At 54.0% G+C, this 15,444-nt stretch overlaps 1 protein-coding gene across 1 annotated transcript in view; it reads left to right on the top strand.

The window, feature by feature from the left end:
* Positions 1-12,078: 12,078 nt before the first annotated feature.
* The window catches only part of LOC145339642 (polyamine-transporting ATPase 13A3-like), a gene marked incomplete at its 3' end in the record, with an annotated part of 43,161 nt that continues 39,795 nt past the window's right edge, over positions 12,079-15,444 (top strand). The window contains exon 1 of the mRNA XM_080184153.1: positions 12,079-12,393. Within this exon, the coding sequence (XP_080040279.1) occupies positions 12,079-12,393 (315 nt within the window). The remainder of the gene's footprint in view (positions 12,394-15,444) is intronic.

The following is a 15,444-nucleotide window of genomic DNA, read 5'->3' as shown; positions in this document are numbered from 1 at the left end:
GTGACACAGTGGGTTAGCGCTGCTGCCTCACAGGGACCCGGGTTCAATCCCAGCGGCACGGTGACACAGTGGGTTAGCGCTGCTGCCTCACAGGGACCCGGGTTCAATCCCAGCGGCACGGTGACACAGTGGGTTAGCGCTGCTGCCTCACAGGGACCCGGGTTCAATCCCAGCGGCACGGTGACACAGTGGGTTAGCGCTGCTGCCTCACAGCGCCAGGGACCCGGGTTCAATCCCAGCGGCACGGTGACACAGTGGGTTAGCGCTGCTGCCTCACAGCGCCAGGGACCCGGGTTCAATCCCAGCGACACGGTGACACAGTGGGTTAGCACTGCTGCCTCACAGGGACCTGGGTTCAATCCCAGCGGCACAGTGACACAGTGGGTTAGCGCTGCTGCCTCACAGCGCCAGGGACCCGGGTTCAATCCCAGCGGCACGGTGACACAGTGGGTTAGCGCTGCTGCCTCACAGGGACCCGGGTTCAATCCCAGCGGCACGGTGACACAGTGGGTTAGCGCTGCTGCCTCACAGGGACCCGGGTTCAATCCCAGCGGCACGGTGACACAGTGGGTTAGCGCTGCTGTCTCACAGGGACCCGGGTTCAATCCCAGCGGCACGGTGACACAGTGGGTTAGCGCTGCTGTCTCACAGGGACCCGGGTTCAATCCCAGCGGCACGGTGACACAGTGGGTTAGCGCTGCTGCCTCACAGGGACCCGGGTTCAATCCCAGCGGCACGGTGACACAGTGGGTTAGCGCTGCTGCCTCACAGGGACCCGGGTTCAATCCCAGTGGCACGGTGACACAGTGGGTTAGCGCTGCTGCCTCACAGGGACCCGGGTTCAATCCCAGCGGCACGGTGACACAGTGGGTTAGCGCTGCTGCCTCACAGGGACCCGGGTTCAATCCCAGCGGCACGGTGACACAGTGGGTTAGCGCTGCTGTCTCACAGGGACCCGGGTTCAATCCCAGCGGCACGGTGACACAGTGGGTTAGCACTGCTGCCTCACAGGGACCCGGGTTCAATCCCAGCGGCACGGTGACACAGTGGGTTAGCGCTGTTGTCTCACAGGGACCCGGGTTCAATCCCAGCGGCACGGTGACACAGTGGGTTAGCGCTGCTGTCTCACAGGGACCCGGGTTCAATCCCAGCGGCACGGTGACACAGTGGGTTAGCGCTGTTGTCTCACAGGGACCCGGGTTCAATCCCAGCGGCACGGTGACACAGTGGGTTAGCGCTGCTGTCTCACAGGGACCCAGGTTCAATCCCAGCGGCACGGTGACACAGTGGGTTAGCGCTGTTGTCTCACAGGGACCCGGGTTCAATCCCAGCGGCACGGTGACACAGTGGGTTAGCACTGCTGCCTCACAGGGACCCGGGTTCAATCCCAGCGGCACGGTGACACAGTGGGTTAGCGCTGCTGTCTCACAGCGCCAGGGACCCGGGTTCAATCCCAGCGGCACGGTGACACAGTGGGTTAGCACTGCTGTCTCACAGCGCCAGGGACCCGGGTTCAATCCCAGCGGCATGGTGACACAGTGGGTTAGCACTGCTGCCTCACAGCCCCAGGGACCCGGTTCGATTCCCAGTTTGGGGTCACTGTCTGTGTGGAGCCTGCACATTCTCGTCGTGTCTGCGTGAGTTTCATCCGGGTGCTCCAGTTTTCTCCCACAGTCTGAAAGATGTGCTGGTTAGGGTGCATTTTGCCATGCTAAATTCTTCCTCCGTGTACCCGAACAGGCGCCGCAGTGTGGGGACTAGGGGATTTTCATGTTGTAACTTCATTGAAGTGTAAATGTAAGTCTACTTGTGACACTAATAAATAAACTTTAAAACTTAAGATTAGATGGATTGGCCATGCTAAGTTGCCCTTTAGTGTCCAAAGATGTACAGGTTAGGGGGATTGGCCATGCTAAATTGCCCCTTAGTGTCCAAAGATGTGTAGGTTAGGGTGGATTGGCCGTGCTAAATTGTCCCTTAGTGTCCAAAGATGTGTAGGTTAGGGTGGATTGGCCGTGCTAAATTGTCCCTTAGTGTCCAAAGATGTGTAGGTTAGGTGGATTGGCCATGCTAAATTGCCCCTTAGTGTCCAAAGATGTGCAGGTTAGGGGGATTGGCCATGCTAAATTGCCCCTTAGTGTCCAAAGATGTGCAGGTTAGGGGGATTGGCCATGCTAAATTGCCCCTTAGTGTTCAAAGATGTACAGATTAGGGTGGATTGGCCATGCTAAATTGTCCCTTAGTGTCCAAAGATGTGTAGGTTAGGTGGATTGGCCATGCTAAATTGTCCCTTAGTGTCCAAAGATGTGTAGGTTAGGTGGATTGGCCATGCTAAATCGCCCCTTGGTGTCCAAAGATGTGTAGGTTAGAGGGATTAGGGGAGTAAATCTGTGGGGTTATGGGGATAAGGCCTGGGTGTGATTGTGGTCGGTGCAGGCTCGATGGGCTGAATGGCCTCTTCCTGCGCTGTTGGGATTCTGTGATTTTGCCTTATTGCTGGAAAGAGACCGGATCGATCTCTGCTCTGAGATCTCAAAGGTTGTGTTTACTCAAGCAACATTGGCAAAGTTCACTTTGTGTCAAACTGCCTTCCCGATGATTTCATCTTCTTTCCAGTTAGTTCAGTAGCGGAGGTACATTAACAAAAAAAGACAGAGCGCCAAACAGGTACAGAAAAGGCCACTGAACTCTCATTAACCTCATCACTTCAGCTTCCATCGCTTGGTCATGTTCTAGTGGCCTGTAAACTGGGCTAAGGGTTATCCCCCACCCTTATGGGTGTTAGGAAGGAACATTTAGTCTCCCCCTCCGAGAACGAACCCCCTAACCGCACATAGAGGGTTTCCTGGCCTTATAACCTGTCAGAGTGAGTGTGGAGTGGTGTGACCTGTTCTTCCAGTGGTTAAATCAAAAGAATGCTCTCTCTAAAACCAACACGTAATATTTTACTCATCTGACAAGCAGACAAGTTCGCTAAACTCTTCACAAACCCAGTGAAACACAATTCTAATTCTACTCAGATCAACACAATTCTCACGGATCAACAAAATAAAACTTTAGTCGCTCTCTAAATTACAACCAGGTTTTGTGTTTTCCGGAATACTCTGTCTTCTCTGTTGCTCCTTCTGCTCGGAACCTCTGTCTTTCTTTCTTTCTTTTCTCTTTGCGATCTTGATAAGACTTTGAGCTGTGACAGTTACTCTCTGCTCTCGTGTTTCCCTTTCTTTTATTACCTCTTATGACATATCAGTATCACCCCACAATCGGGTTGGTCTGAGCTGGCCAAAAAACGTCGGATTTAAATTGAATAGGTTCTTGGTGTCTCGGTGCCTGGTTCAAATTGATTGGCTGAATTCAAAAGCCTGTTGCCTTGGTAACACCTGGCCTCCGATGTAAATGTTTCAGTTTGGGTATTCCGTGTACTAGCAATTTTTAAAAAAAATTTGAGCACAGAAAAAGCACCATCTTTTAAAGAGACAATTCTTTCCCACCCCCCCGAGCATTTTATTATTACCCAATTCAAACATTCTAAACTCCCGATCTACAATTGCTGTGTCCAAGTTTGCAACGCTATCCAAGTTCCAAGAAAGGAACTTTCTAGCGGTTATTGGAAAGGCACAGGGAGCACACCAGAATGATAGGGAGTGGGATAGCTGGGTCTTGGGTTTGGACACAGCTCGGGGCACAACACTGAGTGCCGAAGGGCCTGTACTGTTCTATGTTCTAACCCCCTGTCTACATCAATGGGGATGAAGTAGAAAGGGTCGAGAGCTTCAGGTTTTTAGGTCTCCAGATCACCTGTCCCCCCGTGCCATCACTATAGTTAAGAAAGCCCCACCAACACCTCTATTTTCTCAGGAGATTGAGGAAATTTGGCATGTCCGCTACGACTCTCACCAACTTTTACAGATGCACCATAGAAAGCATTCTTTCTGGTTGTATCTCAGCTTGGTCTGGGCTCCTGCTCTGACCAAGACCACAAGGAACTACAAAAGATCGTGAATGTAGCCCAATCCATCACGCAAACCAGCCTCCCATCCATTGACTCTGTCTACACTTCCCACTGCCTCGGGGAAAAGCAGCCGGCATAATTAAGGACCCCCCCAACACACCCCGGACATTCTCTCTTCCACCTTCTTCCATCAGGAAAAAGATACAAAAGTCTGAGGTCCCGTACCGACCGACTCAAGAACAGCTTCTTCCCTGCTGCTGTCAGACTTTTGAATGGACCTACCTCACATTAAGTTGATCTTTCTCTACACCCTCGCTGTGACTGTAACACTACATTCTGCACCCTCTCCTTTCCTTCTCCCCTAAGTACTCTATGAACAGTATGCTTTGTATAGCGCGCCAGAAACAATACTTTTCACTGTGTCCCAATCCATGCGACAATAATAAATCAAATCTCACGCGTCCCCTGATTCCCCTCTATCCGTGCCGTTGGCGACCGTGCCTTCAGCTGCCTGGGGGGCCCTAAACTCCAGAATTCCCTCCCTAAATTCCATTATCTCTCTCTCCCTCGAATTAAACCTCCTCCAAGAACCTGCTTCCAATTGCCCCAATATCTACCCCGTATCAAGTTGACAACAACAGCAGGTCAGAGGCTGGGAATCCTGCAGTGAGTAACTCACCTCCTGTCTCCCCCCCCCCCAAAGCCTGTCCACCATCTACAAGGACACAAGTCAGGAGTGTGATGGAATCCTCTCCACTTGCCTGGATGGGGGCAGCTCCAACAACACTCGAGAAGCTCGACACATAAGAACATAAGAACATAAGAAATAGGAGCAGGAGGAGGCCATCTGGCCCTTCGAGCCTGCCCCGCCATTCAATAAGATCATGGCTGATCTGTCGTGGCTCAGTTCCACTTTCCCGCCCTCTCCCCATAACCCTTAATCCCCTCTCTTATCAAAAACCCATCAACGCGCGTCTTAAAAATATTTAGCAAGGTAGCCTCCACCACTTCAACGGGCAGAGAATTCCAGAGATTCACCACCCTTTGAGTGAAGAAGTTCCTCCTCAACTCCGTTCTAAACCGCCCCCCCTTTATCTTGAGGCTGTGCCCCCTAGTCCTACTATCCTTTCTGAGCGGGAAGAGTCTCTCCACCTCTATCCTATCCATCCCATTCATCATCTTATACGTCTCAATGAGATCTCCCCTCATTCTTCTAAACTCTAACGAGTACAAGCCTAGTTTATTCAGCCTCTCCTCATAGCTCAACCCCCTCAACTCCGGTATCAGCCTAGTAAACCTCCTCTGCACTCCCTCCAGGGCCAAAATATCCTTGCGCAGGTGCGGCGCCCAAAACTGCACACAGTACTCCAGCTGCGACCTCACCAATGCCCTATACAGCTGCAGCAAGACCTCCCTACTTTTATATTCAATCCCCCTCGCTGTGAAGACACCATCCAGGACAAAGCAGCCCCGGCCCCCCCATCCACAAACACTCACTCCCCCCACCCTCAGTGACAGCCGTGTGCACCATCTACTGCAGCGACTCACCAAGGCTCCTTAAGCAGTATCTTCCCAATCTTGGACCACCACCACCGAGGACCAGAGCAGCAGGTCCGTGGGGAATGCCGTCTGCAAGTCGCCCCTCCGAGCCCCCCACCATCCCGACTGGGAAATATATCGGCCGTTCCTTCACTGTCACTGGGGTCAAAATCCTGGCTATCCCTCCCTAACAGCACCGTGGGTGTACCTACAGCACACAGCGGGTCCAAGGAGGCAGCTCGCCCCACCATCTCCTCAAGGGGCAATTAGGGATGGGTAAGAAATAGCAGCTTCGGCAGAGATCCCCACGTCTTACAAAGAAAATTCCAGCACAGGATCAGGCCCATTGGCTCCTCTAAGCCCTGCACTGACCCATGCTGGTCTGACTGAACTAAAACCCGCCCCCCCCTACCCTTCCAGGGACGTATCCCTCTATTCCCATCCCATTCATGGATTTGTCAATTCAACTCACTACCGTATCCACTTCCACTCCCTCCCCCACCAGCAGTGAGTTCCAGGCACCCACCCCCCTCTGTGTAAAAATAAAACCTGCCTCTTACATCTCCTTTAAACCTTGCCCCTCGCACCTTAAACCCGTGCCCCCCTATGAATCATAGAACAGTGCAGAAAGAGGCCCTTCAGCCCATCGAGTCTGCACCCAACACCATCCCACCCAGGCCCTACCCCCCCTCCCTCCCATATCCCCTACATATGATACCCACTAATCCCTCTAACCTACATATGCCGAGACACTAAGGGGCAATTTCTTAGCATGGCCAATCTACCTAACCCTACCCCCATATCCCTCCATATTATACCCACTAATCCCTCTAACCTACGCAACCCTGGACACTAAGGGGCAATTTCTTAGCACGGCCAATCTACCTAACCCTACCCCCATATCCCTCCATATGATACCCACTAATCCCTCTAACCTACGCAACCCTGGACACTAAGGGGCAATTTCTTAGCACGGCCAATCCACCTAACCCGCCCATCTTTGGACTGTGGGAGGAAACCAGAGCATACGGAGGAAACCCACGCAGACATGAGGAGAATGTGCAAACTCCACACAGACAGTGACCCGAGGCCAGGAATTGAACCCAGGTCCCTGGAGCTGTGAGGCAGCAGTGCTAACCCACCGCGCCACCCAAGGAATAAAGTTATCGGGATGTTGCTGGCACAGGACGGTGTTAACTGAGCGCTGCCTTCCGGAGACACTGACGGGTCCAAGGGAGGATTTGTTAATGACACCCCCCCGCCCCTGGAGGAGCTGGCTGGGTGGGTCATTGCCGTGGTCACAAGCCAGCCTGTCGTCCAGGGTTCCGGTTCTGCTGACCCGAGCCCCCTCCCCCTGCCCCCGGAGGAGCTGGCTGCGTGGGTCATTGCCGTGGTCACAAGCCAGCCTGTCGTCTAGGGTTCCGGTTCCACTGACCCGAGCACCCCCCTTCCGCCCCCGGAGGAGCTGGCTGCGTGGGTCATTGCCGTGGTCACAAGCCAGCCTGTCGTCTAGGGTTCCGGTTCCACTGACCCGAGCACCCCCCTCCCGCCCCCGGAGGAGCTGGCTGCGTGGGTCATTGCCGTGGTCACAAGCCAGCCTGTTGTCCAGGGTTCCGGTTCCGCTGACCCGAGCCCCCCCAGCCCCCGGAGGAGCTGGCTGCGTGGGTCATTGCCGTGGTCACAAGCCAGCCTGTCGTCCAGGGTTCCGGTTCCGCTGACCCGAGCCCCCCCCTCCCGCCCCCGGAGGAGCTGGCTGCGTGGGTCATTGCCGTGGTCACAAGCCAGCCTGTCGTCCAGGGTTCCGGTTCCGCTGACCCGAGCCACAATCAGAAATTGTGACCTCACTGCCTCTGGGGGCAAGACTCTCTACTCTCCGTCTCTTGGCCGATGAACGGACCCTTCCAATCGTAAAAACCTCTGAGGAACCCAGCCCGTCACGCAGCAGGACAAGAAGATACTGGACGTGTGTTAATCTCCAAAGGTAGCTCTCTGTTATGTTTTAACCCCTCCCTCCTCCTCCGCACCGTTCCCTCCCCTCACACAACTCCCTCGGTCGGTACCCTTCCTCACACGTGTAGGGTGCGGGGGACCCGCTCTCGCGAAGCTCGTGGCCACTGGAGAGCTCCCAGTGCCCTGGGGCTGTTCAGAGGGTTGCCTGGGAGTCTGACCAGAGTTTCCACAGGCAAAACCACTGCTGTCTGTCTGCCAGGTTACAGAGTTTTACAGCACAGAACAAGACCCTTCGGCCCATTGTTGTCTGTGCCATCCAACAAGCACCTCACTATTCTAATCCCATTTTCCAGCACTTCCAGCTGCTCATCTAAACACCTCTTCAATGTTGTTTAAAGTTAAACATTATTTTGCCAACACTATATAGTTAGGAAAGCCCCACCAATGCCTCTACTTTCTCGGGAGACGAAGGAAAGTTGGCATGTCCGCTACGACTCTCACCAACTTTTACAGATGCCCCATAGAAAGCATTCTTTCTGGTTGTATCACAGCTTGGTCTGGGCTCCTGCTCTGTCCAAGACCACAAGGAACTACAAAAGGTCGTGAATGTAGCCCAATCCATCACACAAACCAGCCTCCCATCCATTGACTCTGTCTACACTTCCCACTGCCTCGGGAAAAGCAGCTGGGATAATCAAGGACCCCCCCCACACACCCCGGACATTCTCTCTTCCACCTTCTTCCATCGGGAAAAAGTTACAAAAGTCTGAGGTCCCGTACCGACCGACTCAAGAACAGCTTCTTCCCTGCTGCTGTCAGACTTTTGAATGGACCTACCTCGCATTAAGTTGATCTTTCTCTACACCCTCACTGTGACTGTAACACTACTTTCTGCACTCTCTCATTTCCTTCTCTATGAACAGTATGCTTTGTCTGTATAGTGCGCAAGTAACAATACTTTTTGCTGTATGTTAATGCATGTGACAATAATAAATCAAATGATTTATTAGTGTCACAAGTAAGGCTTGTATTAACACTGCAATGAAGTTACTGTGAAAATCCCCTAGTTGCCACACTCCGGTGCCTGTTCAGGTAACACTGAGGGAGAATTTAGCATGGCCAATCCACCCTAACCAGTGCATCGTTTGGACTGTGGGAAGAAACTGGAGTACCCGGAGGAAACCCACACAGACATGGGGAGAATGTGCAAACTCCCCACAGGCAGTGACCCGAGGCTGGGATTGAACCTGGCTCCCTGGCACTGAGAGGCAGTGGTGCTAACCCACTGTTGTCACCGTGCTGCCCAAAAGTGTGGAGTTCGATCCTGGGCTTGGGACTGAACTAACACACGGTACACAGGCAGCTAAAGGCAAGGCAGTTAAAATAGGTGGGGAGCTGTAAGACGGCCAGAACTGGAGGGGCAGAGACTGGTTAACAGCAAAACAGGGTTTACATTCTGTCACTGTGGCATTCTTCACCCCAAATGGTGGAACCATCACTGAATCCCCCCCACTGTCAACATCCTGGGGGTTACCATCACTGAATCCCCCTCACTGTCAACATCCTGGGGGTTACCATCACTGAATCCCCCCCCCACTGTCAACATCCTGGGGGTTACCATCACTGAATCCCACCCCACTGTCAACATCCTGGGGGTTACCATCACTGAATCCCCCCCACTATCAACATCCTGGGGGTTACCATCACTGAATCCCCCCCACTATCAACATCCTGGGGGTTACCATCACTGAATCCCACCCCCCCCACTGTCAACATCCTGGGAGTTACCATCACTGAATCCCTCCCCCCCACTGTCAACATCCTGGGGGTTACCATCACTGAATCCCCCCTCCCCCACTGTCAACATCCTGGGGGTTACCATCACTGAATCCCCCCCCCCCCGACTGTCAACATCCTGGGAGTTACCATCACTGAATCCCTCCCCCCCACTGTCAACATCCTGGGGGTTACCATCACTGAATCCCCCCCCCCCGACTGTCAACATCCTGGGAGTTACCATCACTGAATCCCTCCCCCCCACTGTCAACATCCTGGGGGTTACCATCACTGAATCCCCCCCCCCCACTGTCAACATCCTGGGGGTTACCATCACTGAATCCCGCCCCCCACACTGTCAACATCCTGGGGGTTACCATCACTGAATCCCCCCCACTGTCAACATCCTGGGGGTTACCATCACTGAATCCCCCCCCACTGTCAACATCCTGGGGGTTACCATCACTGAATCCCCCCCCACTGTCAACATCCTGGGGGGTTACCATCACTGAATCCCCCCCCACTGTCAACATCCTGGGGGTTACCGCCACTGTCCAAAGATGTGCGGGTTAGGTGGATTGGCCATGCTAAATTGTCCCTTAGTCTCCAAAGATGTGTAGGTTAGGGGGATTGGCCATGCTAAATTGCCCCTTAGTGTCCAAAGATGTGTGGGTTTGATGGATTGGCCACGCTAAATTGCCCCTCAGTGTCAGGGGAACAAGCTACGGTAAATATATGGGGTTATTGGGTAGGGCCTGGGTGGGATTGTCATTGGTGCAGACTTGATGGGCTGAATGGCCTCCTTCTGATTCTGTGATTCTATGAATAAACCAAATCAAATCAAATGTATTGGGATACAGTGAAAAGTATTGTTTCTTGCGCACTATACAGACAAAGCATACCGTTCATAGAGAGGGAAAGGAGAGGGTGCAGAATGTAGTGTTACAGTCACAGCGAGGGTGTAGAGAAAGATCAACTTAATGTGAGGTAGGTCCATTCAAAAGTCTGACAGCAGCAGGGAAGAAGCTGTTCCTGAGTCGGTTGGTACGTGACCTCAGACTTTTGTATCTTTTACCCGATGGAAGAAGGTGGAAGAGAGAATGTCCGGGGTGTGTGTGGGGTCCTTAATTATACTGGCTGCTTTTCCCCGAGGCAGCGGGAAGTGTAGACAGAGTCAATGGATGGGAGGCTGGTTTGTGTGATGGATTGGGCGACATTCACAACCTTTTGGAGTTCCTTGTGGTCTTGGGCAGAGCAGGAGCCCAGACCAAGCTGTGATACAACCAGAAAGAATGCTTTCTATGGGGCATCTGTAAAAGTTGGTGAGAGTCATAGCGGACATGCCAAATTTCCTTAGTTTTGCACTAAATTTGTTGACCTGTTGGAGTTTTGGGATTGAACCCTGTTCTAATTGTGGAATTTGCCATGTTTGTGTTGAGTTTGCCGGTGATGTTAGTATAGAGTGTCGAGCTGCCGAGCCAGAGCCGATGATGTGAGAGTGACGAGCTGGGAGTGTGCACCCCACGCCAACAGGAAGGACAAATCCATGACCCAGGCCATGTCTGCCCTCTGACCCCTGCTCCAGGATATCGGCAAGGTAAACCTCTGCTGTTGGACCACGGGTAAGGCGATGTACTTCTTACCCACGCAGGAACCTCTCACTTTATACTTCACTCCATCATTGCTCCACACAAAGGGTTAACAAACACTCCAGTTCCTGTCTCTGCAAACTCCAGGGTTCAAAATCTGCCCCAGACACTCCAGCACACATATCTCCCAGTGTAATACTGAGGGAGTGCCGCACTGTCAGAGGGTCAGTGCTGAGGGAGTGCCGCACTGTCAGAGGGTCAGTGCTGAGGGAGCGCCGCACTGTCAGAGGGTCAGTGCTGAGGGAGCGCCGCACTGTCAGAGGGTCAGTGCTGAGGGAGTGCCGCACTGTCAGAGGGTCAGTGCTGAGGGAGTGCCGCACTGTCAGAGGGTCAGTGCTGAGGGAGTGCCGCACTGTCAGAGGGTCAGTGCCGAGGGAGCGCCGCACTGTCAGAGGGTCAGTGCCGAGGGAGCGCCGCACTGTCAGAGGGTCAGTGCTGAGGGAGTGCCGCACTGTCAGAGGGTCAGTGCCGAGGGAGCGCCGCACTGTCAGAGGGTCAGTGCCGAGGGAGCGCCGCCCTGTCAGAGGGTCAGTGCCGAGGGAGCGCCGCACTGTCAGAGGGTCAGTGCTGAGGGAGTGCCGCACTGTCAGAGGGTCAGTGCTGAGGGAGTGCCGCACTGTCAGAGGGTCAGTGCCGAGGGAGCGCCGCACTGTCAGAGGGTCAGTGCCGAGGGAGCGCCGCACTGTCAGAGGGTCAGTGCTGAGGGAGTGCCGCACTGTCAGAGGGTCAGTGCCGAGGGAGCGCCGCACTGTCAGAGGGTCAGTGCTGAGGGAGCGCCGCACTGTCAGAGGGTCAGTGCTGAGGGAGCGCCGCACTGTCAGAGGGTCAGTGCCGAGGGAGCGCCGCACTGTCAGAGGGTCAGTGCTGAGGGAGCGCCGCACTGTCAGAGGGTCAGTGCCGAGGGAGCGCCGCACTGTCAGAGGGTCAGTGCTGAGGGAGTGCCGCACTGTCAGAGGGTCAGTGCCGAGGGAGCGCCGCACTGTCAGAGGGTCAGTGCTGAGGGAGTGCTGCAGAACGTCCTATTTGTCTTTGGGATGTTGTGTTTGGGTGTCTGGTCCCCAGAGGCAATGGCTATTCAAAGCTTGGCCTGGAATTAAAGAGTGTAGAGTTGGGGCTATCCTATTCCCCGCTGGTTTTAAGAAGGTTTTCTCCATTTCTAGATGATGAAGTGTCTCGGGAGGTGCCGATGACAGGAGGAGGTGAGGCCTGAGCATGAGCGACAGCAAGCAGGACCAATCTGACCCGGAAGGCCATCCGTCGCCGCCCCTGCCCTGGGGCTCCACACCAGCCCATGCCAGGGGCCCAGCCACACCGCCCACCAGCACCGAGGGAGCTGCGGGAAAGCCCCAGAGCCCCAGGACCACGGAGGAGGCCTCTCCAGTCGGAGGCACGGACCAGCGGAGTATCAGCGACCTCCTGGACATTCAGGATGAGCCTGGGGTGGCCAAGCGTGCGGGGGCAGGGGACGCTGGCTCGCAAACCCCCATCCACTCCCGGGTGGTCAATGTGGGAGAAGGCAACGAGATGGTAATGTGAGCTACCCCACCCCCCAAAACGCCACCTCGCCCCACACACCCCCCTCCTCATCTTACTGACACTGCTGGATGGGGTTTACTCTATATCTAACCCCGTGCTGTACCTGTCCTGGGAGTGTTTGATGGGGGGACAGTGTAGAGGGAGCTTTACTCTGTATCTAACCCCGTGCTGTACCTGTCCTGGGAGTGTTTGATGGGGGGACAGTGTAGAGGGAGCTTTACTCTGTATCTAACCATGTGCTGTACCTGTCCTGGGAGTGTTTGATGGAGGACAGTGTAGAGGGAGCTTTACTCTGTATCTAACCCCGTGCTGTACCTGTCCTGGGAGTGTTTGATGGGGGGACAGTGTAGAGGGAGCTTTACTCTGTATCTAACCCCGTGCTGTACCTGTCCTGGGAGTGTTTGATGGGGGACAGTGTAGAGGGAGCTTTACTCTGTATCTAACCATGTGCTGTACCTGTCCTGGGAGTGTTTGATGGAGGACAGTGTAGAGGGAGCTTTACTCTGTATCTAACCCCGTGCTGTACCTGTCCTGGGAGTGTTTGATGGGGACAGTGTAGAGGGAGCTTTACTCTGTATCTAACCCCGTGCTGTACCTGTCCTGGGAGTGTTTGATGGGGGACAGTGTAGAGGGAGCTTTACTCTGTATCTAACCCCGTGCTGTACCTGTCCTGGGAGTGTTTGATGGGGGGGACAGTGTAGAGGGAGCTTTACTCTGTATCTAACCCCGTGCTGTACCTGTCCTGGGAGTGTTTGATGGGGGACAGTGTAGAGGGAGCTTTACTCTGTATCTAACCCCGTGCTGTACCTGTCCTGGGAGTGTTTGATAGGGACAGTGTAGAGGGAGCTTTACTCTGTATCTAACCCCGTGCTGTACCTGTCCTGGGAGTGTTTGATGGGGACAGTGTAGAGGGAGCTTTACTCTGTATCTAACCCCGTGCTGTACCTGTCCTGGGAGTGTTTGATGGGGACAGTGTAGAGGGAGCTTTACTCTGTATCTAACCCCGTGCTGTACCTGTCCTGGGAGTGTTTGATGGGGGGACAGTGTAGAGGGAGCTTTACTCTGTATCTAACCCCGTGCTGTACCTGTCCTGGGAGTGTTTGATGGGGGGACAGTGTAGAGGGAGCTTTACTCTATATCTAACCCCGTGCTGTACCTGTCCTGGGAGTGTTTGATGGGGGACAGTGTAGAGGGAGCTTTACTCTGTATCTAACCCCGTGGTGTACCTGTCCTGGGAGTGTTTGATGGGGGGACAGTGTAGAGGGAGCTTTACTCTGTATCTAACCCCGTGCTGTACCTGTCCTGGGAGTGTTTGATGGGGGACAGTGCAGAGGGAGCTTTACTCTGTATCTAACCCCGTGCTGTACCTGTCCTGGGAGTGTTTGATGGGGACAGTGTAGAGGGAGCTTTACTCTGTATCTAACCCCGTGCTGTACCTGTCCTGGGAGTGTTTGATGGGGACAGTGTAGAGGGAGCTTTACTCTGTATCTAACCCCGTGCTGTACCTGTCCTGGGAGTGTTTGATGGGGCTCAGTGTAGAGGGAGCTTTACTCTGTATCTAACCCCATGCTGTACCTGTCCTGGGAGTGTTTGATGGGGGGACAGTGTAGAGGGAGCTTTACTCTGTATCTAACCCCGTGCTGTACCTGTCCTGGGAGTGTTTGATGGGGGGGACAGTGTAGAGGGAGCTTTACTCTGTATCTAACCCCGTGCTGTACCTGTCCTGGGAGTGTTTGATGGGGGGGACAGTGTAGAGGGAGCTTTACTCTGTATCTAACCCCGTGCTGTACCTGTCCTGGGAGTGTTTGATGGGGGGACAGTGTAGATGGAGCTTTACTCTGTATCTAACCCCGTGCTGTACCTGTCCTGGGAGTGTTTGATGGAGACAGTGTAGAGGGAGCTTTACTCTGTATCTAACCCTGTGCTGTACCTGTCCTGGGAGTGTTTGATGGGGGGACAGTGTAGAGGGAGCTTTACTCTGTATCTAACCCCGTGCTGTACCTGTCCTGGGAGTGTTTGATGGGGACAGTGTAGAGGGAGCTTTACTCTGTATCTAACCCCGTGCTGTACCTGTCCTGGGAGTGTTTGATGGGGACAGTGTAGAGGGAGCTTTACTCTGTATCTAACCCCGTGCTGTACCTGTCCTGGGAGTGTTTGATGGGGGACAGTGTAGAGGGAGCTTTACTCTGTATCTAACCCCGTGCTGTACCTGTCCTGGGAGTGTTTGATGGGGACAGTGTAGAGGGAGCTTTACTCTGTATCTAACCCCGTGCAGTACCTGTCCTGGGAGTGTTTGATGGGGGACAGTGTAGAGGGAGCTTTACTCTGTATCTAACCCCGTGCTGTACCTGTCCTGGGAGTGTTTGATGGGGACAGTGTAGAGGGAGCTTTACTCTGTATCTAACCCCGTGCTGTACCTGTCCTGGGAGTGTTTGATGGGGACAGTGTAGAGGGAGCTTTACTCTGTATCTAACCCCGTGCTGTACCTGTCCTGGGAGTGTTTGATGGGGACAGTGTAGAGGGAGCTTTACTCTGTATCTAACCCCGTGCTGTACCTGTCCTGGGAGTGTTTGATGGGGGGACAGTGTAGAGGGAGCTTTACTCTGTATCTAACCCCGTGCTGTACCTGTCCTGGGAGTGTTTGATGGGGGGACAGTGTAGAGGGAGCTTTACTCTATATCTAACCCCGTGCTGTACCTGTCCTGGGAGTGTTTGATGGGGGACAGTGTAGAGGGAGCTTTACTCTGTATCTAACCCCGTGGTGTACCTGTCCTGGGAGTGTTTGATGGGGGGACAGTGTAGAGGGAGCTTTACTCTGTATCTAACCCCGTGCTGTACCTGTCCTGGGAGTGTTTGATGGGGGACAGTGCAGAGGGAGCTTTACTCTGTATCTAACCCCGTGCTGTACCTGTCCTGGGAGTGTTTGATGGGGACAGTGTAGAGGGAGCTTTACTCTGTATCTAACCCCGTGCTGTACCTGTCCTGGGAGTGTTTGATGGGGACAGTGTAGAGGGAGCTTTACTCTGTATCTAACCCCGTGCT

Source organism: Carcharhinus amblyrhynchos, unplaced genomic scaffold (genome assembly GCF_965287045.1).
Source record: "Carcharhinus amblyrhynchos unplaced genomic scaffold, sCarAmb.v2.hapA scaffold_581, whole genome shotgun sequence".
NCBI classification, from domain to species: Eukaryota; Metazoa; Chordata; class Chondrichthyes; order Carcharhiniformes; family Carcharhinidae; genus Carcharhinus; species Carcharhinus amblyrhynchos.
The sequence above is the reverse complement of the archived record's forward strand: the minus strand, read 5'-3'. Positions and strand labels throughout refer to the sequence as shown.